The sequence below is a fragment of the Chaetodon auriga genome, chromosome 4 (assembly GCF_051107435.1).
Source record: "Chaetodon auriga isolate fChaAug3 chromosome 4, fChaAug3.hap1, whole genome shotgun sequence".
NCBI classification, from domain to species: Eukaryota; Metazoa; Chordata; class Actinopteri; order Chaetodontiformes; family Chaetodontidae; genus Chaetodon; species Chaetodon auriga.
In genome coordinates, this window is record NC_135077.1 from 19,191,935 (window position 1) to 19,219,291 (window position 27,357).

Here is a 27,357-nt window from a genome sequence, read left to right on the forward strand (position 1 = left end):
AGAGGACAGAAGCAGTGCAACAGTAAATAATACCAAAACGCAGTAGAGGCTCAGCATGATGTTTTATTACATGACAATTTTCCTACAAACATTTATCCACCAGCGTGCCGGGTGACTTTCTGAGATTTACTCGGCAAACAGAAAATCTACGTACCTCTGGATTCTTGGCGGTGTTCATTTCGGACTCACTGGTACATATAAATATTTTTTTATTTTTTTTATTTGTTGCGCTGCATTCGCCATCGTGCAACTCTTTTTTTTTTTTAATCACCAAGAAAATATCCTGAATTAAGCTCTCATGTGTGCCACAGAACTTGGAGCACAAACTGCTCAAAATGCTCACAATCTACAGAATGAGTCACATCCAATGTGACGAGACGAGGCCTGTTTTATCATTAATCTGAGGGAGACTCCAGCAGCTGTGTGAGAACATGTTAACCCGACCGGGCTCAAAGTTCACACCTGCAGCAGGAATTAATGACGTTCTTGTAGCTCCTCTTGGGGTAGACCGACTACGTTGGAATAACAGTATAATACTCCACAATGTGCAATATGTTAACATTGCAGTGGAAACGATTGCGTCTATTGTGTGACCTAAAATTGGGTTAGCCACATTTAACTTTCACATATTAGTGGTATATAATTCAGAAATAGTGTTAACAGGCTGTTCATCCTGGAGCAAAGAGATGCTCAGAGCAATAAAGGCTGCTATAACTACAGGCTCTTATTCCACTGAAGTGTGGAAAAGTCTCAAAATGTGCCTTTTTTCCGTTTCTACAGTATATAGTCATGTTTCAATCAAAATTTCCAAAAGAAATTCTGATGCATCCAAATGCAGTAATGCTATCAACAGTGCTATTATGCTTGTGTAAATGAAGTACTTTGTGGTATTTTATTGCATCTCCAAGTGAATTTTGTCAAGTAACCTTTGTATATTGTTGCTGTTCTATTTGTTAGGTATGGGTACTGTTAGGATCTTATTGATACTGATATTGATATTGATACTATTCTGCATAATTTGTTGCAAAAAGGCATGTCATGAAAAAGATTCAACAGTTATTTATTATTACTCGCCTATTGGACATCGTTTATGGGATTATTTAGGAACATAAATTAGACGTGTTTCAAACCGTTGCTGAGTTAATGACTGCATACTTTCCAATGTTAACGAGCATTACCTTTACTTGACGATGTCATTTTTAGTTTGTCAGATCCCCTCAGCGTTGGAGCTGGGATGCTGCACTGAGGACGGAGGAGCAGCATCTGCTTTGCTGGAGCAGTTAATCGTGCTGCACCGCTTCAGATTTATAGAATGTTATATTTTTAAGAGTCTCATGAGGTTGCTGGTGTTACACACAACTGCATGTTCATTAAATCTAGTCAAGAGAATCTACACTTTTGAAAGTTTTTACCCTGTCAGCCATGACAGGAGAGCGCAGAAGGTAAACACATAACTCGGTAACATCAATCAATCAATCGCCTCACGCTGCTGACTTTGTCATAAGTAGGGGACGGTTAGGAAATTGAATGGTGTCAGAATGAGTATACTGACAGCAGCACCGTTTGTCCAGGAGCTGATCAATATTTCAGAAGAAACCCAATCAGGTTTTATTTTATTAAAAAACAGAACTGCTTCAACTAACTGACTGACCTGAACGATAAGTTAACAAGTGCAGAAATATAAAATGAAGAATATATACAAAGAATAATGAGGCATTCAGGAACTTTTACCAGTTTAGTACTGGTTTCCGAGGCCCATCCTCACTATTTGCTAATGAGTTATGTGAAAACAACAACGTTATGCATTTTGGTTGTGTTGAAGAACAAAGAGGAGCATGTCCTTTTGGTTCAACGCAAACTGAAAGTCGAGTCATCAGGCTGCTGAAAGAGAGCTTTCTCACTGCTGTGCTGTCCAAGAGTGCATTTACAAGTTAAGACACTTACAACTGGTCTTCTCTGTACAAAGTTGACAAATTCTGGATGAGAACAATAATTTTGTTCACTGAAGACGGTTGCATAACCCGCTGCTTCTCTCATATTTTGACCAGAGTTACTCAAACTGAACCGAGGCCAGGAAACACAGCAGTTGCATTCCTCCATGTGGACTCATTCTATTTGGCACATCCAGGCACAGCTGACCCAGACTGAAGTTGCATGCATCCATAACCGCTGTGTTGCCTCACTCAAAGGCCTCTTGGAAACATTCAGAACTTTTCCTAGAAAGCTCAGGGTTATCCCCTTGATATAAATGTTAAAAGGTGGCTCATTTTGTGTCTGAAACAGAAGCGCCAGATCTTTGTCTGTGTTGAGGAGAGGTTTTGAGAGACTGAACTCAGCAGTGTAGCTCTTTATATCACAAATACATTTATATTTAGTACTTTAGTCTTGAGTCCAAGTGACTCTGGCTTCATACAAACTCTCTTATTCATATTAGAAGCATCCTTTTTTGGCGTTTTGCCATCATCAGATAATGAAAGAATAGATGCAGACAGGAAGCACGAGGAGAGCGAGAGGGGGATATGACATGCATTAAAAGTCTCCGCCCGACATTGAACTGTGGAAGCTACAGCGACATGGCACACGTCCCAAACACCAGGCCTCCGCGATGCCCTGGAAGCAGAGTGGAAACATGTTGCTTAACATTGAGAGCTTCAGTTTTGTGAGTTGGTGTGATTCGTGCTGCGTATTCATGGGTGATGCTGTCTTCCCGATATGATCCTAATGGCCTGTATCTGTGGCATGCTGTAACGGATTGGTATCAGCCAAATCAAAGCCACCAACATCTGCTCCTTTCCTTACTGAACTTTAATGCATTTTGTCCACCTCAGCCTGCCCAAAGCATGAAAATATTTAATTGTTGTCTCCATGTTTGAGTGTTTCTCACTGAATCCGCCTTTGTGGAGTTTTGTCTAAAAATTGTCTTGTCATGGGCAGCCTGTGACCTCTCACCACATCTGGAAACATCCACTCATTGCTTCATGCAGCATCGTTACACAATGAATGAAGTGTTTCTTTGCAGCTTCAGTTCTGCTCTCCACTGCAGATAAAGCCTATGGACAGCCAGAATCCTGAATCGTGAGGCTTTCAGTTTGTCGACCATCTTTCTGTCCCACGGTTATCAAATGTCAAACAGCTGGATAGCCTGTCTGGGCATCTGCTCATTTCCCAGAACTCGATGTCCAAATCTAGTTTTGTTTACGTCAGTTTAGAAATCCTATTCTCTCTGCACAAGCCAGCTCCTTGGCGCTGCTGGGGAGTCTTTAGGGCCTAATTATGTTTGTAGGCAGCTGCTCTTTGGAGCAGCTCAATTTCTCATATTAGAACACCTTTATCTGTGTTTTGACCTGCTATTGAGCAAATTATTCCCGAGGGTACAGAAATAAGCTTTTCACTGTTGGGCAATTTGTGCAGTGTTGATTTAAGTTTGAGAGTTTCAGCAGTCCTTGAACACAAGGACTGGGTTAGACAGATCACAGGGACTCTGAGACGGGGCTCTTTGGGTATAGCACAGGGTTAGATATGGACTGCTGAGGGTACAGGACTATTCGTTTGTAGGGGCTTTGACAGTCTGGTTGTCCACCATCACCACTGCTGGACCTGTGAAAGACAGAAATCGAAAACTGTCCACTGTCCAACCACAACTTTTTCTCTAATTCCACCGACTCCAGCAGTGATACGTCCTCTCTCCACCTTCATGTCATTGTCAGTTTCCGGAGTCACATTCTTCCAGTTATACTTACATTCATATATCCATAACTGAAACTTCTAATAGATTTGATTTAGAGCCTCAGGATCAGTGATGGGGTGAAGAAGCTTGTGAGGAATAAGCTGACAGCTGTTATTTCAGTGTGTCAGATACATCAACATTTAGGTAAATCAGAGTATTTGATTGATGTTGGAATTGACAGATACCCAATGTTAAGGGATTCAAAGTGAGATCTGAGCCAAAAACGTCAGGACATCCTTATTCCTTACGCAAAAAGCGAAGAGAGTTCAACTTTCAGTTTGATTTTGAATTAGCGAAGGTTCACCATCGTGTTCGAGCCGTTAGCCGTGCACGGGTTTGCCAGCAGCTGCCCCGGTTCACTTCCCATCAAACGAGACAGAGGAAGAACTGACGCATCTGTGGTGGTGACTCACCGTTAACACGCTGATGCAGGTTTTGTATATTGTGCCAGGTTGTTCAATTGTTCTGTCGTAGTTTTTTTTGGCAAACCCATTGAAGAGCTGGCGCGTTCCGTCTGGGTTCTGGAGACTAAACGGCCGAAGCCCGGCATCCTTATCTCACGACTTGGGGCCTCCTGCTCTCTCCTCTCGTATTCCAGACGGCCCCATGGCCCGTTAACTCTTTGATGACCTCTGAGATTGCTGTACTGATTGCTCTTTTTCCCTCCTTGTCCACAGAAAGAATCAGCCCTTAGAGCGGGACCTGGACTGGAGAAGACCAATTGTGGCCTGAACAAAGACGAACTGAGAGAACTGTAAGTAAACACTGCAACTGTGTGAACTTCTCAGGGGTCAGGAAGCTTTTGTGCGTATGTAACTCTCAGTGCAGCTCTTATCGCGTGGGCTTACACACGGGAATAGTGAGATTTGTGGTTGTTGTGAATGGGCGAGAGCACACGTGGTTTTTGCAGATGAAGCCGTCTAGATTGCTCCTCGGTGTTTCATCGTATCTAAAAGGTTTGGATCCAAGTGTACGGCAGATGGCTGGTAATATCTAACATATCTGACATTTATTAGGCTGCTTGCGGTCTTATTTGTAGTCTGTGTCTCTCTCTGTCCGTGAACGGCATTTTGTTCACGAGCTTTGTTTTCAGAAAATAAAAGCTGGAAGACAAACAGTGAACAAAGCAAACAAGGACATTACGCTTCCACTGAAAAGGCGATGAAAAGCAGCCTGGCAGATGTCCAATACGACTACACTATACTAATGTATAGACATTTTAACACCGCTGTGAACATTGTCAGACTTTATAAACCGGCTCAAGTTTATGTCACGGCAGTGTTTGTCCTTAGGTGTTTTAAACAGCTGATGGGATGTAAGCTGTTGAACCCAGTTGTTTCCTAGCAACACATTTCCCATGTAAGTGTCTGTTATCAAGTAAATTCACTCCCACTCCACTGAGGTATCAACAGCCATATATAAGTTCCAACCTATTCCAAACACTGATTTTAAAAATACCGAAGAACTGAACATTGAAGAAAAACTCGTTGTTTTTAAGCTAATATCAGGGCTGTTGTACAGTCTTGTTTTTCATGTCTTCTAAACAGAAGTTGATGAAGACGTTTTTGTCTTGACTCTGATGTATTAAAATACGATACAGTTTAAATTTGTATGTAATCAAAAATGTATAACCGCATGTCGTCGCACAACCTAGATTCTACAAAGTTGGGACGCTGTGTAAAGCATAAATAAAACAGAATGTGATAACTTGCTCATCCTTTTTTGGCACATAATGAACTGAAAACAGCACAAAGACAATATATTTAATATTTTTCCTCATCAGCTTCATTGATTTCTGTAAATATCTGCTTATTGTGAATCTGATGCAGCCACACGTTTCAAAGGCTGGGAAAGATGAGGAACGCTCCAAAAACACCTGTTTGGAACATTCCACAGGTTAACAGGTTCATTGGTAACAGGTGAGAGGATCATGATTGGGTATGAAAGGGGCATCCTGGAAAGGCTCAGTGGTTCACAGTGAGGATGGAGCGACTTCACCACTTTGATTGGGTAAAGGGGATTACTGCACGGACTCAGAAACACTTTGGAAAACAGTTTGTTTGTGAATGATTGGATTATATTTTTATTTCTGTTTTATACAGCGTCCCAGCTTTTTTTGAATTGAGGTTGTAGATTAAAGGCTGTTTTTACAACTTTCACATCATGGGGCACAGCCTGCTTTAACTCTGCAGCTACTTACAACACAGCATTATGTATTAGTACTGAAGAAACTTTGTGAAGGCTTACTCTGATCATAGCTGCTACTCCTTGTTTTCATCGTCATTCAATCTGCTGATTATATTCTTGATCAATTGATTAGTTACATTGTCTACAAAAGATGGAAAAATGGCGAAAAACATCACAAGTCCCCAGAGCTCAAGGTCATGTCTTCAAATTGTCTGACCAACTGTCCAAAACCCAAAGGAGTTCACTTTGCGTTGTTTCAGCTTCACAGACAGCATCAAATAACCTTGATATCTCAGTCTCAGAGTTATTATTCCTCGTCTATCTCCCTTTACTGTGTGGTCCTTAAGCTTTTGCTCTTGTTTTAAACACTGGCATTTGACTTTATGGCAAAGTGAAACCATCCTGCCATGAAAACCTGAGAAGTCTGAGTGCATCGTGTGCGTCAGCTCCCTTCAGTGAAGACGAGTAAGCCATGTGTCATGTAATGAAGTGGAAAAAAGTGCCACAGAGATCAAGGAGGACAAGAAAATGATTGCCTCAGTGGATGCACGGAAGGCCCCACCCTGTGTTTCATTGTCAGTATCTCAGGCCGGATGCAGACCTTTCACACTTGTGCACGAGACACAGTGGAAGTTGTTGGAGTTGTTATGAACAAACAGGAGGTGAATTCACTCAGAGGCAACCTATTGTGTGTATGTGTGTGTGTGCATGCATGCATGTTTTTGTGTGTGGACGCAGGGAGCTGAAAAGGCATGAGAATATCTGTAAAAAAAAAAAAAAAAAAAAAAATTCTCTTTGGTTTGTGGCTTGGAACCCTTGTGTAATGACATCTTTATCTAATTATCAAATGTGTCTTTTCATGTGTTTTCTATGAGATAAACATGTTTTTCAGGCACACTTACATTTTCTTGAGGTCAGGCTGCAGATGTTCCTCATTGTGTACCTTGGAGTTGATGCATACGTGGTTGTCAGCAGCCACTGTGGGGTCAAAGGCATACGTTTAAGTTTTTATGGTGTAGTCAGTGCTCATTGCTGTGAGGGGGACTCTTAAAGCCTTGAGTGTGGTGCAAGTCTTGAATTATTCATCCTCGGCACGCGCCGGTGAATTAAAGGTAAAGTGATAGCACATAGCAGTGCCTTGCTTGGCTTGCTGCTGCATTTTTAAAGTGTGGACTGGCACTCGGATGTCAAAATGTTAACATTGTCTTCCCCCTAAAACTGTTACCCTGGTCTCAGGGGGCCGGATACTCGAAATTTGATCTGGAGTTTGAATAATTCAGGATGATGGTTTGGGATTGAATTTTCAGCCAAGTGCAACTTCCCTATTTGTATCCCAGTGCTATCTCCTCGAGCTCGAGTCTTGAGCGCTTTGAATGATGAATCTGTCCTTTTACAAACAAGAGACGGATATGACAAATATTTCATCTTGAAACCAAATCACTGATATTTATTCAGTCAATGAACTGAACATGCCGCTGCTTGTTCCCTTCTCAGGAAGAGATTTTGCTCGAACATTGAGGAAAAGAAAAACGGTGAATTCCAGCGAAAATGTGTGCCGCAGAATCCCAGAAGGAAGAAGTGCACTGCTGTCATTTCCCTAAAAGGTCCTTTCAGAATTTGAACGTGAATGTGCTTCCTAAGCAGACTGTTGAAAGGGGCTGAGATTTAACCATCCTCTGTGTCACTCCCTAATCAGTCCCACACCTCTCACCCACTCATTCTCTGTAAATAATTCAGAGCAGCCTTTTGCTCGCTTCAGAGAAGAACGTACACACAATTGATAATGGAGGATAGCAGTAAAAATTGCTGCAGATGCACATTCAGAAGTCCAAGAAGTTTCAACAACTTTGACCCCGCTGTCGTTTTCACTTGGCGCTGACATGTTTCGGCTTTGATTAACTTCGTGTTTAGCTGTGCGCACGACCACAAGTCCAAATGAAACATAAGTAAAAAGCAGATGGAAACTAAAAGGAAACGAGGAACCGTCTTTAAACAAAACGTCCAGTTGTGTACACTCCGGCCGAGCAGTTATTCTCATCGTGAGCCAAATGGGTCAGCAGCTTAAAATAAGGCATGACCTGCGGACAGTGGGTCAGCGGTGACGGCAGTCAGCTCTTTTTTGCTTCAGACTCTGGAAATGTGGGCAACCAATCATGTAGGCTTCTGTACTTTTTAAACACTCCTGTAAAAACTTTGTAATGTGATGTGATTATGGCGGATGATGGATTTTATGGTTGAAGATCATCGCTCAGCTGACCCGCAGAGCAGAGGGTCTCGAATGAAGTCAGCTGTTCTGTCTCTTTCATCGCGGTGCTTTGTGGCCGCTCTGTGTTGTTCTGTTGATGTTCAGATGTGTGTCATCCTTCTGAGGGGCGTGGTGAACACTTTCTCAGTCATTCATGCTTTGGAGATCCTGTCGAAAACAGGAAATATAACTTTGTCCTGTGTCGGAGAGACAGGAAGTTGTGACTTCACGGGACCTCTTTTGGCTTTGGCCTGGTGCCCAAGTATGACATCTGGCTATGGTCACATATACCCTTCTGTGTAATTGAGAAAATAAATATTCCAGTGACTACATGAATAGTCCCAAGCGGTGAGAAATAATCCACAATCTGCCTTTTCTAAGTCCTGCTTGAGTTTTCAGTCTTTGCCCACTAGAGTGCAGCCTACTCAGAGGAAATGCTCTGTGTACAAGCTCAGTCACATCTTTGGGGTCGTGTTAAGGATGGTTTTGTTTAAATGACAGAAATTTTCATTACTGTTTGAATATTAAATTCAGGAGAGATGGCCTTTATGTGACAGGACTCACACTTTAAGACAAACAGAGAAGGCTGTACACTCTGTGTTTTTCCTTTCAGTGCGTCAACATTTGGGAGCTTCAGTATAATTGAGGACATAATTTGAAATGTATCGACCACTAACTGTTTTGAGTAGATTAATGGCACCATGTTAATTATCACACGTTTGGCACTTGATTGAGTCCAGACCTTATTTTCACTCTCAGATTTAAACATTCCAGATTAGGTGACTCATTTACCTCGGTGACACTCTGGTGATGTTAATGGTTGTGTTTTTTTGATTGGGGACTTTATAGACTCTGTTACCCATTAGTCTGTCCATCAGACACAGCAGTCCACCTTAATGTCTCGTTAGTGGCTTCACCAGTGTTCTCAGTGAAGAGCATGCTATAGATTTACTCGACAGGCAGCAGGCACGGGCTTAATCCAGCAAAGCGGATCATGACTTTAAAATCAAGGAGATAAAGGCAGGGAAACAGAAAAGGTTATGATAATAATGATAATAATGACAACCCAAATCAAATAATAGGTGACGCGTTATAGTCAAAGTATGTTTTTATTAACTGTTTAAAGGAGCTAATATCCCAGTTATCGCCATATAGCCCTTTAAACAGCTTCTGAATTGATAAACAAGAGTATTGGTATTGGATTAGCACTCCGCATCAGCCCATAATAAGCATTTAGGTATCAGAGTTGTTATTGGGAGAGAGAAAAAAGTGGAATTGGTGTATCCAAATATAGTTGTTCAGTCTGGGAAGCAGCTCAGGAGTCATTTTTCATGGTTGCAAAGCCATGTGATAAAATGTTATCTTTCAGTAATGAAGAATAATAGCATTGGGCCTCACAACAGAATAATTAAGGATAAAGTGCATGAGTTTGAGTCAGAGTCTGTGGAAATGAAAGCCACTTTTTAGTCCATAAAAAACAGCAGAAAGTAGTTTCATTAGAGAAGGATGTGAAAGGTTACAGTGGTCTCTGCCTCTCTCTGTCTTTGCAGCTGCTGAGCGAAAGCTTCCTGCTGTCAGGGCTGCGTAGCTCCACAGAAAACCATATTAAATGTTTTAAGGCTCCTTGAGGCTCCACATTACCTTCCCTTTCTCACTCTGTACCAGACTGGCATTCTGTCAAATTTCTCTCCAGTCACGGACTGTCGGCAGTGTTAACATAAACCTCTAACACACTGAGACACGTTTTTAATGCTCACCAAATCTTTCAGCAAACACGCAGCTGAAAAAAGCCCAAATACAGAAACAGATACTCTTTGTCCACATTTCGCTTTCTCAATATAAAGTACAACAAAGACGGCTATTTAAAGTTTATGCATATGTAGCTCTCAGTGACAGAGGTTAGTGTTCAGCATTAAGGGATCAGCATGTGGTGTTAGGATGTCTCATTTCAGTTGACAATGGAAGATGAGTCAACAGTGACAGAGCTTTTTCTGCACCGCACTGTGGTCGTTTGTGGTGACATGAGTGCAGCTATCGTCATCCAGGGCATAGGCTGACTTTGTTTTTGGTTTAGGTTAAATTTTAAGCTGCACTGGCCTTCAGACTGCTGTTTTGTTTTACATCGACTGTGTTTGTCTGAATGTATTTTATGGCCTGTAATTTTCAAAAGCTGGCTCGCAGGACAGAAGAAGGTCGGAGGGTTTCATCCACTTTTAGCTCTTCAAACACGGAGGGAGATTTTTGTTGATTAAAAAAGACAGTTATAGGATTATAGAATCAAGGCATGGGGATGGCAGTGGGGATAGCACTTCTTTTAAACTCCTCAAACTCAGAACTTCAACACATTCTCACACCCAATCGACAGAGTAGATCCTTTGCCAGTGACACCCAAAATGACACACAGCACTGTTGGAGAGTACCAGGCGTGACGAGCAAATGTTAACATTGTGAAATGGTTGCAGTTTGGTTACGTCATATTAACAATAAGGAACATGTGGTTAAAGTTGTGAAACGGTTGCAGTTTTGTTTGGTTTTGGCAACAAAACTACCTGGTTAGATTTTGGAAAATATTGTGGTTTAGGTCAGAATAAGGACGTTAGCAATGGAAGTTACTTAAGTTAACTTATGTACATGCGTTAAGTTAACGTACGTATAGAAGACTTTTGGTGTCACACATCACGAACATCTGAGTGAAAGCCTTGTTTGACCCACCCACCATGACCTCCTCCCTATGCTGACTTTTGTCATGCTTTATACTAAGTCACCTGGCTTCCATCTTTTCTCCCGTCATGATGGCTACAGCCGCCAGAAGTCATGTCCTCACAATAACCTAAGTATGGATCATAATAAGCAGCTTGCACAGACCGAGGACAGCTCTGTCCAACGCCTGATTCTTCTCCTTGACTACAAGAGACAGCACAGATCATTACACAGCACTGTATTGATCAGTAAAGCTTTTGTTCAGTTAATGTGGTACTGAATATTAGTTTTGTGGGCACTGCACAATGGAGAATTTATGTAGTAATTTGTTTTCATAGGGCCAATAATAATACAGTCGAAGTCATGCCACGTTATTAGGCCCATCCTGCTGGCGCACTGGGGGCTGATACTCCCTATAGCCGCTTCATTTAAGTCTTGTGTCGTTATGTCATCGTGTGAAACCCTCTGCTATGGTGCAGTGAGTCTTATGGATCAATACTGAAGCAGTGAGCTGACACAGTGAAAAGCAATATTCATAAATAATGAACAGGGCACCCTTTCACCCTGCCCTGTCTTTAAGTCCTGAGAACAAAAAATAAAACTGTAAACACAATGCTTATTTCTGCCTCTGGAGCATTATGTTTTCAGACCCACTTGTCATGGTGCTGCCTTACTGTTAGCTGCTACATGCACACGGTGCGACTGGACTGGACTTTCTTTAATGCAGCCCTTTGTCCTTGTTCCACTTTGACAGTGTTACTTTTCTTTATAGATCGTTGCTGATGATTGTAGATAGAGGTGTCTGTGTTTGCTGTGTTCCATTTCTCTCCTGATGCGCTGTTTGTTCCAGAGAGACGGCAACCTGGTGTTTCAGGAAACCTCTGTTGCAATGAATCACAGTGAGGTGTCACCTTTAGTAGCGCTTCTATCAGCAGCACAAAGATGTGCCAGTGAGTGAGCACTGAGAACAGCTTTAAGTGCTTCATTATTACCCTTTCCACCACCTTTTATGTTGGGTGCAATTGGCAGTTGGTCACAGCTGCGCACCAAAGCATGATGCACTTCACCAAAATAAACGGATGGAGCAATAACAGCTTTTGTCATTTTTGCAATAGCCGCCTGAAAAAAAAGACTAATGGCAGTCGGTTTTAGAGTGGATCTCTTTGTGTCATTTAACCCAGCCGGTATGTAGAATACCGAACGGATGAACAACCCAGGTGCAGAGATGCTTTTGTACTCTGTGTGGATACACATCTTAATTGACCTCTTACAGGCGTATTCAAACATGAAACCAATTGCAGAGGCGGCATATTTGTTTCTAAACTCGATATAAAGACAACAGTGGATGTTACTAGACCCAGATTTGCTCTTAATAGGGCAAACTGAGACCAGGCCTGTCTGGACGAGTGGCTTCGATTTGAGTGAAAATATTGTATTTATGATTATGTTTGACACAGTGACATTATTATGTCATTATGTTTTATGATTCCACTACGTAACTACAGAAACCAGAGCAGAGAAAAAGGACAGCGCTGGTGGAAAATAACAGATAGCTGGAGGAGATCTGTCAGATTTAAGCTATCAAATAAATGCAGACATTCACACAAGGTCAGTGAAAAGGTTGCCGACCAGTTGCAGCTCTTGTTTGTACAGTCGGTTCATTGGTTGTTTGGTGCAAGTCGACCAGCGCTACGAAAACACACAAGTTGAATTTCCATGCATCAACATATCTTCAGAGCAGTAGGGTCGCTTTTAAGTTTCCTTCAGTACCGAAGTCATCTAGCGCTCATTGTTTGTACGTCCAAGAGCACGTTGCAAACAGGAAGTGCTGATAGCGAATTTGGTGTTCTTTTATCGGTGTCAGTTCGCTAACGTACAAAAATATAGGCTAAGAGAAATTCTGTCTTCGGGGGACTCTTTTGAAAACCCTTGACATGAGAAAAAGCATTACTACTAATTACTCAAATGAATAATTGATTATCAAAATATCTGCCAGTAACTTCTCTTGATGGGCTAATCAGTTAATCAACTAATTGTTTCAGTTTTTAAATCACAATATTACAAAACCTGCATATTTTAAAAAATCAATGTATACACAGTCAGCACTGGAATTATCAAAATATATTTTGATGTCACTATTGATTCTTGCGCCTCTTAATCAATGCATTGTTATTTGATATTTTCTTAAAGTGGCACTGGCTTCTTGGAAACAGTCTCTCTGGAAACTGTCATTCTGGTCGGTTAGCGTTTGCAGCGTCTGCACAGCCTTTACCATTTTTCATTGTCTGCGTTGGCGGTGATGACAGACTGATTTTGAATAGTCACTTAACGTTATTATGTGTGGGCTATTAATAACAAGCTGCTGCCGTTCCTTTAACAGAGGGCCTGTTCTCAGTTTTTTTGTCAACCCATCTCTGCTTTGCCATTATTATTGCCACTCCCACTCGCCGTCTCCCCCTCCCTCCTTACGACTCCGGTAACTATTAAGCTCTGTGCTGAACAATGTTCGTGTTGTCCCTGTGCGTCACTCGACTCAGCAGGTCAAACATCTGTGATGAGATGAACGGTGAATATGCAGTCTCACTGAAGCTGGGGACAGATGTTGACACACAAGGGAATTAAAGATGATACACTTTTATTGTAGATGTATGCATTGTTGAACTGGGACTAATCACAGACATACAGGCTGAATATATCACATGATGTGTTCTATGTAGTTGCTCGAAAGCTTGATAACTGTAAATCACTATTATAGATATTAATAACTGCAGATTTCAGAGTGTTTACTTCCACTTTGCAGGTTTTCTTGATCAGTTAGAGACACTGTCTGTCTTTTATGCCCCACATTATCACAGCAGTCATCAGCGGCATCTTGATCTCAGTGACAGATTATTACCATAATAACCTTGTCTGTTCTGTTATTGTCTCCTAAATGCTTATCGGACCCCTCCCCCACTGCATCCAAACTGTATCCTGCTTATCAGTCCTTCTGGTGCATGCAGAGTGGCTTGGATCTCTCATAATATTCTATCCACTGCTTCCTCAATTAACAACAACCAGGAGCTCCAGTGTCATATGAGGGAAGTACTTTTATCTGCAAGTTGGAGCAGCTCAGTCTGAGTGGTTTACCGCTGGAGCTGGTGGTGGTGTGTGTATGTGGGGGGTGGTGTACAGTGGTGGCAGCAGCGTTGACGGGGATAGCATCCTCATCGCACAGCAGCCGAAGGCAGTGGAGGGAGTGGAAAGAAACGGATGGAAATTGTAGAGACGGAGGGGACCAGTGGCAGACGGTGCATCCTGAGTGTTATTTGTAATACCAGAAGAAGGTGTTTTGTGGATGGGAGTGAATTTTGCAAACAGGGGGAGCTGCAGCAGGAGGCGTGTGCTGTTCAGAGATAGGAGTACAGCATAGGGAGTGGAGTAAGTGGGAAGCAATCACGAGGGAAATGGACCGACAAACTGTACTTCCCAACTCAAGTGTCCTCACTGTGGATTAAGGTGAGCGTCGGCATCTGTGTTATGTTGACAGTAGATAAAACCAACCTGATCTCAGTGACGGAGTACCTGTGGATCAGCACCATGTGGAGTACATTACAGAAAAGGCATCAGCTGTGAGGACAACTCAGGGAAATTCAGCAAGGACCAGGAAGTGGCTGCAGCAGGAGCCTGTCTCTTTTTTCCACACGCTTTCTATACCCCTAACAGCCGGGCTACTAATGAGCAAGTCGATGTGTGGCTGTGGCTGCAGCATCATCTCCTCTCTGATGAAGAGACTGGGCCGCACAGCTTGCTGCTCAGATCTCTTCTCCAGCCACACTTCAGAACAGCTGCAGCGACTGGCCACTGGCTGCCCACCTCAACCAAAGGTAACAATGCATCAGCGCCCACTGACACGGCTACATCTGCGTCCACATTCCCCCGGATCAGCCAGCTGTATGCGTTTTATGGGTTATCACCCGTGTGCGATGCAGCAAACATATGGGGCCTGGCAGCATATTGCAGAAAGCACCGCGTGTGAACTATAGTGTCCTTTGTTTATCTGCTCTTGCTTGTCCGAAACAATTTCTCAGGTATATGAACTGCGCTACCAGGGAGAGCAGCGCAGTAATTGATTCTTTAATGGAACCAGGTGATTTAATGGCTGTCTTGCTGCCTTGACAACAGTGGACTGGCTTTCAGCTTGCAGAGTCATTTAAATGGATGCCTTCAGACTGCCTGTGGTTTACAGTGATTGCTGCCCCTCATCAGTAGGAGAAAAAGCCTTTCCTAATGGAACAAATAAAAGCCAAACAAGACTGTGTGTGTGCGTCTGAGTGCCTGTGTGCACGTGCCTGTGTGTGTGTGTGTGTGTAAGAATGAGAGTGCGACTTTGCTCTAATGCAAGCTTCTGTCTCATGGCTGTAGCTTCTAGGGTTCCCCCCGTTCCATTGTTCTATATGCACATGACTGTCTTAATAGTTGGCCGCACTGACTGGGGTTTTAAGTCCCTTCCAGAGTCCTTCTGGCAGCAGGCCATTCTCACAGTGGAGGAGATTGATTCCCTTAGTTTCTAAGAAGATTTATGCTCTCATGAGTAATGATAGAAATCCACGAAGGAAAATGTTGTGGTATTATTGGGCTGTTGCATGGCAACAATTCAAATGAAAAATAGATAATGAGTGACAGTTTTAGAGGAGGCGTGGAGCTTATAGACAAAACCTTAATGTCGCTTTTATGTTGAACAGAATTCATTGTTTTCCTGAGAAAGCATTGTCACAGAATGAAGTGCTTAGCTGTGAAATGAATGTGGAACAGTGTTGTCCCTCTGTCTGGCAGCTTAGGGATTGAGGTTTCACGTTCTTCCTCTGAGACATCACGGGCACCAGCTCCAAATACAGCTATCGATTGATAGCTTCTGCATTGAATTGGAGACACAAGGTTTCAACAAACGCGGTGTATTTATAGGATTTCTAGACTTTGCAGGAATCCTGTAAAATGGTTTCCAATATCGCACTTCTTTGCTCAAAGAATTTATAAAGTCAAAATCCTCAATGACTCTTTTTACTTTTTGTGTCACACGTTGTGTTATTCAGGAGGCAGGTATGAGGCCATGTATGTGTCAGCTTTAAAGTACTATATTGCTTCATTCAGTCTTCATCAATGTCCCACTGTCAACATTGGAAACTTTAAGTGGAGCCATGATACATCCGCTGCTTCATCTATATCTGTTACTATGTGCTTTGTGAACAGCCAATATTTTCCTCACTCTCTCCCACTGTTCTATTAAGGTCACATTGGTGTGATTTATTACTGCCATTTGGGGGTGTTCAGCTCAGTCCTCTAATTTTCTTTCCTTATTCTCAACAAGGTTTATATGCTAGCTGTATCCAGTAGCCTTGAAACTATTGAGCTTCTCAGGTTTTTGTGTCTTTCAAAGCTGGAAATCATTATCGTGCTGAAGGATCCCAAGGACCTCGGTTTTTAAAGTCCATCATCAAGCACAGAATGTGTCCTCATTAGCACAAGAATCATGAACTTGAATGATTTGAAATGGTTATTTTCATAGAAAACTCACTTATTAGATATTCATCTACCAACTTGGACATCAGTTATTCACAAATAAGCGTGTCAGTAGAAAAAGAAGAGAATCTTCACACCCCATTAAACCATCCTGTAATGACACAAAACTTTACTGGAAACAGTGGTGATGACATATGTCACTTAAAGTTTTCTCCACTCTTGAAGTGCACTTTTGGCACCACTTTCAAAGCTAATTGTGTGGAAGTATCTTCATAAAGTTGACAAAACGTTCTGTAGTTTTTCTCTTTACCTTCAAAACTTTGCCTTCTCACACAACTTTAAAACAAGTTTGTGCTGGCAGCCAGTTTAAGGCAGGGAGTCACATGATCAGTGGGACATGATAAAGGGAGCTCTGCCAGCTGTAAAGGCTGTGCTGTGGCAGAGATGAATACCTCTCCTCTGTAGGCCTGACCAATAATCGATGGTTTTGTAGATTTGGCTCCTAACCTTTTAAAGTTTCTCCTTTTGAACTTGTGGGCACTTTTATCAAAAAAGACCCACCTGTTTACACTTTCCTGTGTGTAATTTTCTATTTACCCTTGTTTTAATTTACTTCTGTGTCGTTGTGTCCAAGTCTGTTACTTACTGACTAACGTACAGGCCTGTATTGGAGAGTTGCAAATCTGATAAGGATGCATCAACACTCATAGTTTGGATGTCATCTGTGTGGTGTGGTGGGCAGGTTAGCTGCTGCTCTCATGCTGCCCATATTAAATTAATGCATTTCTCTTGCTGACCCATCACAGCATGTAGAGAACTCAGTCAACCCAAAGAGAGGGACACTCTTCCTGGAGTGCCCCATGTCGAGTCTCTGTACAAGGCTAAAGTAATGTCTGCTGTGCACCAGCTGTGGCTTTATTTGTGAAGTGCCAACTTGGCTTCACCCGCTGAAGAAATCCCAACCCCTCCCCATCAGCAGCTACTCCAGGGACTGTCTAGATGTATGTTGCACTGCCAGAGTGCTGGGCACACATGATCAAGGCTGGTCTATATACATCTTATTATTCTAAGAAAAGGGAAAATCGTTTGGCCACTAAGCATTTATAGTAACACACTTCGGGGCACACTTAAAGAGATTCTGTCCAAGTCGGCATGCCACAAACTTCTTAACACAGCACAGACAAACAGGATGAGCTTCCATTTCTATCAGTTGCACAAACACTTTGAAATAAGTGAAACTTTGTTATTGTTTAAGATGCATTATTTGATTTTTTTTTTGTTTTGTTGTTTTGAACAACTTTAGCATCCATTTGGAGTTTGTGTTTTTGGCCACCTGTCTGATTTTCAGGAAATTTGGTGGAAGGGTGTAGCATGAGCTAAGAAAGAACCGTTCCATTTTAGAGCGGATCTGAATCATGAGCCGGATACAATTTTTTTCACCATCATGAACTTCACGACATACAGCATTTGGCCTTGGCGGAATAAATGCCATACATCTCAAAATCATAAAGATAATAGTAGGACTGAAAGATATGCAAAAAAAAAACATAGTACCATTGTTTTCACAGATATCACGATGAAATGTGAGTCACGATGTTGGGAATAGTGAGTTTTGCATCTCTGTAGCATCATAATACTTCAATTATAATAGTACGTTGTGACACCTTCAGCAAAAATGGCAGCTCCTGTAATTTGGACAGTGCACTTGGGCAAATTGTGATTTTGATTGACTGTTCAGCCCCAAATCACAGTGAAATTTGGTAGTGACAAAACGCAGCCAGTTGGACAAATATGATCACAATCCACGTTCACCAGCACCAGTAATCCTCTGTGGTATCTGACACATGTAGTCGCTCAAACAGCATACAGAAAGCAGTCCTTGTGGAGCACTCAGGGACAGCGGTTTCATGAGGAAACCACTACAGTACCGTGCCGCTAATTATACTCTCACACAGAAGAAGTTAAATAATTAAAACGACGTACTAATTTGTGTGTTTTACTCTAAGCCAGACAGGTGTCTGTGAACACAATCCCATCCTTTTAAAAACATCTCTGATCAGATTTTCTGTTTGCTCTCAGAGGCTCTCTGACTCCTCGACACCTGTGTCTCCCGTTTGTTTCAGGAGACACAAATTCACACCTGCCGTCTCCAACTTCCCCAAACTATTTTTGTCCACTTCAGAGCTCCTGCAAGACTAAGAATAGAGGCTGATGAATGAAACTTATGCATGCAAAAACAAATGTGCCAACTCTTCGTTCACTAAGTGCTGCGGCAATTTTGTCTCTTTTAGCTGCCTCAAAACACTAATTCAACCACTTAATAAGCTTCAATGGAAGAGCAGTTCTCATAACTGTACAAGGTGCTACTCTGAAATGGTTTTCTGCTTGCCATAAAGGGGCGTTTGAGGAACTATCCAATTGAGGGCTGAATGATAGCAACATGTTTAGAAAGAAACCTTTTAAAATACAGTTGGAATTGAACAAGAGCACTAAATCTGTCGGCCAATGAGTGACTCACAGCTGAGTTACGTTTGTCCTCTTACACCAGCGACACGTTTTTATTGTGCGTCAATCTGTCTCATCCTGTTTGCGCCGCTTTCAAACAATTGTTTGAACATTAATAACAACAAACAATTTTCATGCTGTATTTAGGAAACTAATTACGGAACCTTGGGTCGTTCCGGTAAAAGGCAGGGGCAACTTTAGCTATTCATAGCCTTCCTCTTCTGAGCTCAGAGCAATGAACTGGCAGTCCCGAGGGGGGCTGTGCAATCTGAGATAGGTCTAATGCTTCCCACCACTGCACCGGGACCATGCAGCAAAGACAGGGAGAAGCCTTACAAAGAGACCAGTGACTTCTCCTCAAGGTCAAAGCAATTGGTTTTCACTGAGACAGATAAAGTATGTGAGCCTCCCAGAAATATTTTCTCATCTCGTATGTAGTGCATTGAGGAGATTTGGAACTGATCCTTAATTTGTCACAGTTAAGATTATCTTGAGGCACTCATGCGGGCATTTAAAAGGCCCATTGGCACCTTTAAAAGCTACATTAGCTAAGATTATGTTCAGTCGAGCAGACAAATATTCCAACAAAAACTTCTCCGCAGTAATGTGTTTGACCAGCAGTGAACCTGACCTTATGTGCCTGACAGTGAAACAAACTGCTCTATAAATCTAGAGAATTAAGTCTTCAAACCTGAAAAATCCCAAAATCCATGCTAAATTTCACTCCTCTGTGTTCACAAATGATGGGAAAACCCCTTTTATATTTACTGTGAAGTACTCTAATAAACTTACCACCATCCTATGGGTTTAAATCATAATGAGTTATGTGACAGGAGAGAAGTGTGTGTTCAACGGTAAAGTTTTAACTGCCTTGTAATTCACAGTAGTTGATGTACTTTATATGATCTTACAAAACTTCACTTACATCCACTAATACGAGCGCAGGTGATGTCTTTGCACAAAGAGGCTCCACTCTTGTACTTATTTTTGCAACTTGTCTTTGAGCTTCACATGTATTGGTGGAAGTCATTGGTACTAAAAAGTCTTAATTGAACTGCTTTGCACGGTACCTACTGAACCCACTACCACAAATCCATGACTCATACATCCCAATTACCTTTATATTCACATAAGCCTTTCTTGATATTCACATGCTGAGCCAGTAGATTAAAAACTGTGTATGAAGTTGATTTGAGTCCTTTAAACAGTTTGCGTTTGAGCTTGTGTCCTGGTTTCAGAATTTAGATAGCTAAATGATTGTAAAGACGATGCTTGTGAAGAGTTTCCACCCTTCTTTTTTCATGGGTTTGTTTTTGTTTTTGCTCCGCAACATTGAATCATAGTGGTTATAACGAGGCTCTTTCGACTGTGATCAGCAGAAAAGACTCAGTGGACTTCTGATAATGGGATGCAAACAAAATGTTGTCTTCTGAAAGCCAGGTTTTGTTTGGAAAAACACAGCTGGTAACAAGTTCTTGGCACTTGCATTCAAAGATACTGCCTGTGGTAAAATAAAAGCATGACTTGCAAAACAAATGCATCCCTGAAAAATGTGAGTAGTCGCAGTAATAGTAATATAATAATAATAATATCTTTTTCAATGAGGATCACCAGAACTTTCTTTGAAAGAAATTGGTTTTAGTACGATTATACTTGAGAATTAGCAGAATGTACGTCAACAGACAACATGCCAACATTTTACAGTTGTCCAGGCTGTGATTGCATGCATGATCTATGCGGCCCTTAAGTTTACTGTCATGGTTTGGCCTTGTTACTGTTTTAAATCCAGATGGATCAGGAGTGACATTGACAGTGACCTTTGAGATTTCACTTCCTGTTTGGAAGCTTTGCCTGATGTCTGAAAGGGTTGTCAGTTAGATTTATATATAGCTGCATATCACACTATGCTTCAGTGGGTTTTACAGTCTTTTACACCTTCTGTCCTGTAGAACAACCTATTGCTTTTTTTAATTAGCTACTAGAAATACAGAAAAAGTTTGCACTGGAGCATCATTTGGAAAACAACCTGAGAAACTTGTAAGTGCTTCTAAAGGCAGCTGGACTTTCTTGTGGTTTTGGTATTTTTTTGTATTTCTAGTAGACCTGAGAAACACTTGGACTTGAGGCATGAAGTGGTGACTTTTCTGGGGTCTTTTATGTGGGAGCCCTTTGGTTGGTTGTAATGGCATTAACTTTCAACAATGGCGATAATGGCCCAGTTGACAGTGTTGTCACCAGAACAGCTAAAGTCAAACTGTTTCAGTTAGTCTGTCAGCCTGTGAAAATAACAACAGTAAATATTGTTTCTTAGCCTTTTTCATTATGTAGTTTTAACAACACAACTTTATAGCCTGCATAAACACTTTTAGAAGATGTGTACATGCCTGAGGAGAAGTGTGGTGCATGAACATCTCCACTCACAGTTAAGAAGTTATGTGAACAGGAGTTGTTAATCCCTCGTGTGACCACACAGTACCCTGAGTTTCGGTATCCAAATCAGTATCTGGAAAAAGCAGAATCTGTGCAGCCCCAGTTGTTGCGGTGAATGTAACAGCGGTGTCAAATCATCTCTACTAGCCTGGCTGGTCGGTTACATGTCAGTTTTTTTTATATGTGCGGTCAGGTGCCTGCACGTACCAGGACATATGGACCGAAAGAAATTTCAGCCCCAGACTTGATGCTTTGATGGTGACAGATTGACACTGCTGCTGGAGTTGCATTGCTGCGCCTGTGACACCACGTCAGAGGGAGAAGCTGTCTCACTGTAGATAAAGCTCTGGTGTCTATCCCTCAATTCTACATAAAGACATTTCAGAGGCAAGCTATGTGCCTTCTGTGTTTATTCAGCAGCTTTGCCATAAACAGCGAATGCATAGCAACAACACAGGGGATTTGGAAGATACACAACATGTCTGTCATTTTAGAAAGCTTGTAGACTGCAGTCTTAAGGACAGTTGTTGGACTAGCTTGTGGTACATTTAAGCTATGTTTTGCTTTTGTATTTGACAGATTGGACTTTGTTTATTGGCTTTGTTGGAAGCTGGAACACTAGTAGCTCTCAAGGCTTTTCTGCCCATCCAACGCTGTGTGATCTGAAGCCAAACACAATCACTCCCACCTTTTTTCCTTGTCTGCTGCTGAGCAGCAATAATATGGCTCCAAGAGCAAATGTTTAATTATTTTAATTCAGAGGCAAGAATAGAATATGAAGGCAGACGTTCATGCTTTCTTTAGGAGCAAATAAGCAATGAGCATGTGTTTGTGTGCATGGATTGATGTCCAATAAGTCTTTATCTCGCTCTTCAGCAGTTCTTTGATTTTTGCCTCAGAAACACAAGCTGAGAGGAAGAAAACAGTTAACATGTTGATCATCTGTGTCTTTTGTCCTTCTTTTTGTGTGTCTCTTTGCAGAATGCCAAGCCCTTCTCCTCCTCAGACAGCCTAGCGAAGGTCCAGGAGGTAGCAAGCTGGCTTTTGGAAATGAACCAGGATCTGCTGTCGGGGGGCAGCAGCAGCAGGCGGAGTCGAGGGCCGGGGGGTCCGGCGGTGCGAGGTAACGCCTCCTCCACGGCCCGGGCACCTCAGCAGGCAGCAGAGGAGGGTGATGAGGATGAGCACATGAACCGGGTAGTAGAGGAGGAAGAGCAGCTGCAGCAAAGGGTAAGGCCAGCTGACATTCAGTAAATGATATTGTAGTCAGATGGAGGGATTTGAAATAAACCTGTAGATCTAAATTGGATAAATGTAAGCTGAGGTGTGAAGATGTGCACATCAAATCCATATAATTGTGGAAATTTGCTTTAGACTGGCACTGTGGTACCTAAGGAGGAACTTTTAGGCAAGTACAGTGTGCAACAGATTGAATTTTCCATCAGACCTCTCCTCTGAGGTATTATATTTCTTTGTGTGGACCTTCACAGCCTGAGGCGTCGCAGGTTGATGGCGAGAGAGAACCACCGTGGGCGCCAAGCGAATCGGGAGCCAGCAACGGCCCTCGGGGAGATGAGGAAGGGGAAGAAGACGAAGAGGGCCCTCCAAACGAGGTGAACGGAGGAGAGAAAGGAGCTCGATGGATGTGGGGGGCCGAGCAGAGGCGGCTGCGAGGCCAGCCGCTGGGCGAAGAGGACGAGGAGGAGGAGGAAGAGGAGGAGAACAACAACAGCAGCAGTCACCAAGAGGAGGAGGAGGCTGAGGAGAGGACAGAGGGAGGGGAGGAGCAGGGAAGGGAGGAAGAGGAGAGGGAAGAGGGTGAGGAGGAAGAGGAGGAGGATGAGGACGAGGAGGAGATGGACCAAGACAGCGATGACTTTGAACATTCGGTGGAGAGTGGGAGGGAGGAGGAAGAGGAGGAGGAAGGAGAAGGGGAGGAAGGGCTGCGGTCTCCCTCTCTCAGGAACAATGTGTCTGCCCCCAATAACAACCTGGACTCTGGTTGTACACACCAAAGCTCTTCCAACAAGAAGGTAAGCACAGCTGTTGTTTGTTGAAGCGTTTTCGTTGGATCCACTGCACTTTTTCCTGAAGAAATAGTCCCTGTGTAAACAGTTTACAGTGAGCTCTGCGAAGCCTCCAGAGGTAGCAGGGACACTGGTTCTGAAAGACAAAAGCCGGTGAAGTTTTGAAATGTCGAAATGTCGTTTTTCTGTACTGTGGGCTCCGCAAACAAAAACCCATCCACCTCCATTGTACAACCGCGATTCCAAAAAAGTTGGGACGCTGTTTAAAACGTAACTAAAAACAGACTGCAATCATTTGCAAACAAACTATGTTTACCGACAACAGTTTTACAAAGTCTTCCTGAGTCCATGTAGTAACGTCCTTTATCCAATCATGTGTTCACAAAGTGGCGAACCTCGCTTCATCCTCACTCGTGAACGGCTGAGCCTTTCCAGGATGCCCCTTTCATTTCCAATCATGATCCTTTCACCTGTTACCAATCAACCTGTTTACCTGTGGAATGTTCCAAACAGGTGTTTTTGGAGCGTTCCACATCTTTCCCAGTCTTTAAAATGTATTCATCAGATTCAGAATAAGCAGATGTTTGCAAAAATCAACGAAGCTGATGAAGTCAAACTTTAAATACATTGTCTTTGTGCTGTTTTCAATCGAGTGTATGTCAAAAAGGATTAGCAAATCATCACATTCAGTTTTGTTCTTTTGCACAGCGTCCCAGCTATTTTAGAAGCAGGGCTGTGACGGCATGAAGGCAGACAGTACCTCAAAACATAGGCAAATCAAACATAAAGCATTTGCATGGCTGGATACAGACAGACAGGCACATCAGTTGCAGGGGAAGTTGCTCACAGGCAGTGTTTGGTTGTTATCTCATCAGTGCTGTGAAAACACTGTGTTCTCTGGCATAGTTAAAACAGCAGCTCCCTCTTTTGGCTAAATGTGTTACTGCACTGCACACTCATGCAGTACCTCTGAACATCTTCCCAGTGGAAGGATTAGGATATTGAACCTATATTAAATTAGGATCAAAAACCAGAATTTGTGAGTGAATATGAGCAAGAATCAACAGAGAAAGCAGCACTTGCAAGTCCTGTTGGGAGTGGTTTCTTCCAGGGTGTCAGTGCCCCCATCCACAGGTTCTGATGGTTAATAAGTACATAAATCATGTGAATCATATACTATAATCTTCAGTTATCAGATTTCAACCCAGCTCACCACCTATGGAAGACTATGGACTGACATGTTACTCAGTACTCTCCACCAACACCATCAGACCACCATCATTCCTACTGTAAAGTTCTATATGATGTTATTATTATTATTATCATTATTATTATTCTATGTAGATGGTTAGAAGAGGCTCTGGGGACTCTGGATCAATGGCAAGTGTTGTGAGATGACCTTCTGGGTTTGTCAAACACCACTGAGTATTTATCTTGTGGAGGTACGGATGCTCTCCGCTGTGACTCACAGTGATATGACGCTAATCCACGAGAGACACAAACTGGGCCTGTAATAATCTATCTGAAGTCGCATTGAATCTGTAAAGGCAGCTCTCTGTGGACCGACAGCTCACTGAGACACTACAGGTTTGCTTCACTGATGGGAGATAAAAGCTGAAACGAATCACAGCATTTTGAAGAGAAAGATGGTGTAAAGTACATCGCACTGCTGCCATCAATACCAGGAGGTATTTAAGCAGATTTATTCTTCCTCTTTCTTTGTTCAGCATTGTCGTCCTTGTTCTTGGCTGTTACGTTTATTGCTGTGTCTGTACATCGAATGTTCACACATACTCGGCCAGTAATTGATTCTGAAATCTCAATGCAAGCCAGCACATAGAGGAGATAAATGCTGAATTGCAACATTTATTACAGATGTCAATGAAGTGGCCACAATGCGTGGTCACAACAGCAAAATTATTGGAGAAACAGATTGATGATGATTATGATCACGTAAATAGGGGACAGTCTTTCTTTGCATCTTGTTTCACCAGTTTAGTCACCCGCTCTGTTCCATTTTGTAGCTGAGGTTTGTAATAGAGGAGTGACAGCACAGCGTGGAATTACATCTAAACAGCATCCATGTAAATACTTCATTCATGTGTAGGATGTACGGAAGCCTGCTTCAGGAAATGTTAAAATTTCAAGCACGTTCATGCCTCACTGATGGATGGCTGAGATGCTGAGTGACGACCGTGGCCGGGGGTGGAGCACCGTGTGATGTTCAGAAGACGTGTGACAGATCTTTCCTCAGTAACAAAATTAATGCGCTCGGTTCAAAAGACTCTGCTGCTGCACAGCACCATTGTTTGGATGTCGATGCCGGTGTCTCGTTTCAGTGATGACTGATGCCATGACTGTTTGATGAGTGTGTTTCCGTGGCCTTCACAACACCTGTATTTGAATGGAGTAAATGGAGTTGGCTGAGACATTTTCTAGAAGCTGGGGATGATATTCATTATTTGCAGTGTGTTTGTAATGCACTGACACTGAATAGAAAACCAACAAATCAAAGGGCTGACATGCCTCAATGTTGTCTTAATAAGGATATGTCATATCTGTTTATACTTAGGCTGAAAGATTCCATAGTTTATAATAGCCTGTTGTAGCACAAGTTGTTGGAGTAATAAGATCGCTTCAGCAGGTGGTGGTGTGACTGTGTTAAGAATAAAAAGCCTCCCACCAGGACAATTCATTTCCAGTTAAACTGCTACTATATTCTTTACTATAGTGTGAATTTGTGTATATAAATCAAAATCTGTAGCAGCATCAGCCCCGTCAATCCAGTATTTTTCTAGCATGTTTTTAATTTGTGTTACGTGTAATTTAACAATACTTTCCTGAACAATGCGTCATACTGCGGAAACAACATGGACACACACCCGTCTTAACAGACAGTGATGACTACAGCCGTGACAGATTTGTCATCAGCAGCGTAGTCTCATGACCAGTGTGCTGCTGTCTCCACACCCTTCAGACAACAGGAAGCTGCACACCTTTAATTTGTCCCCTTTTAACTGGCACATTTGTTTCCTGTATTATGTCACACCTGTGGCCTCAGTGAGGAGTGATGTTATGTGTTTCTGAGCCTTTGATGGAGATCTTGCGCCTGCTTATATGCGCCTAAATATAGCAGTTAGTGTGAATTTGCTCCTGTGTTCCTCTCACCATCTGACACAGCTGTCAGATAGGTTTGTCAGGGTCTTAGCCGCTTTAGCGTGCCAGCTGGCTTTGATGTTGAATGTACACATTTTGTTCAGCTGCGAATCTTGTATGCTTGGAATTAGGAGTGGTGTAGAGAGAGTTGATTGACATTTATTGACAGCTCAAATAAGAGACATAAAACGGAGGACAGTGAAACCTCTGTCGCCAATGTCAGATTCATCTGACGTATTTGCACTCACTGTGTTTTAGCTGTAATATCCTGGTATATTCAAAGCATAGGCTTAGAAAGTGCTGTGCAAAAGAGGAAATAGATGTGATTAGGTAAAACAAAGTAATAAAATTAAGCTCCTAATAAGCTTTTCAAATAGATTTGAAAACCATTTCAGCCATGCTGATGCAGCAGTGTCATTTATTCCAAAGCTTCAAGTCTACAGCTGCAAATGTACAGCTACGTGTCAGCTGCCAGTAATAATTACTTTCATCATCGATTAATCTGAGAATTATTTTCTCAGTTGATTGAAAACAGAAAAATGACCATCACAACCCAAGTCCAAAACCAAATAATGTGCTTACTTTCCAAAAGAATACAACAGAGAAAAGCAGAAAATCCCAAAGAAATAAACTAAAGCTGGTTACTGCTCTGCGCTCGTGCTTGAGAGAGGATCATTTTTCTGTCAATCGACTCATCAAGCACTCGTTGCAGCTGTACAGACAGTTTAATAGCCTCGGACAGATGATCATAGACACCTTGAAGAACAGCGACTTTACCCACAGCGTCCACAGGGACTAATGCAGATCTGGTCTCATTAAAACTGAATAGCTGCCATTGAAACAAATATCAAATAAAAAAAGAAAGAATTGAATTCATTTGT

At 42.3% G+C, this 27,357-nt stretch overlaps 1 protein-coding gene across 2 annotated transcripts in view; it reads left to right on the top strand.

The window, feature by feature from the left end:
* Nucleotides 1-27,357, top strand: part of fbxw7 (F-box and WD repeat domain containing 7) — a 111,336-nt gene that overhangs the window by 14,003 nt on the left and 69,976 nt on the right. Inside the window, exons 3-5 of one of the 2 annotated variants that reach the window (XM_076728648.1) lie at nt 4,405-4,481; nt 22,275-22,523; nt 22,784-23,326. In XM_076728648.1, the coding sequence (XP_076584763.1) occupies nt 22,344-22,523; nt 22,784-23,326 (723 nt within the window). In that variant the 5' untranslated portion in view covers nt 4,405-4,481; nt 22,275-22,343. Of the gene's footprint in view, nt 1-4,404; nt 4,482-14,422; nt 14,726-22,274; nt 22,524-22,783; nt 23,327-27,357 lie in introns of those variants that run through there. The other variant, XM_076728649.1, reaches the window with a different exon arrangement.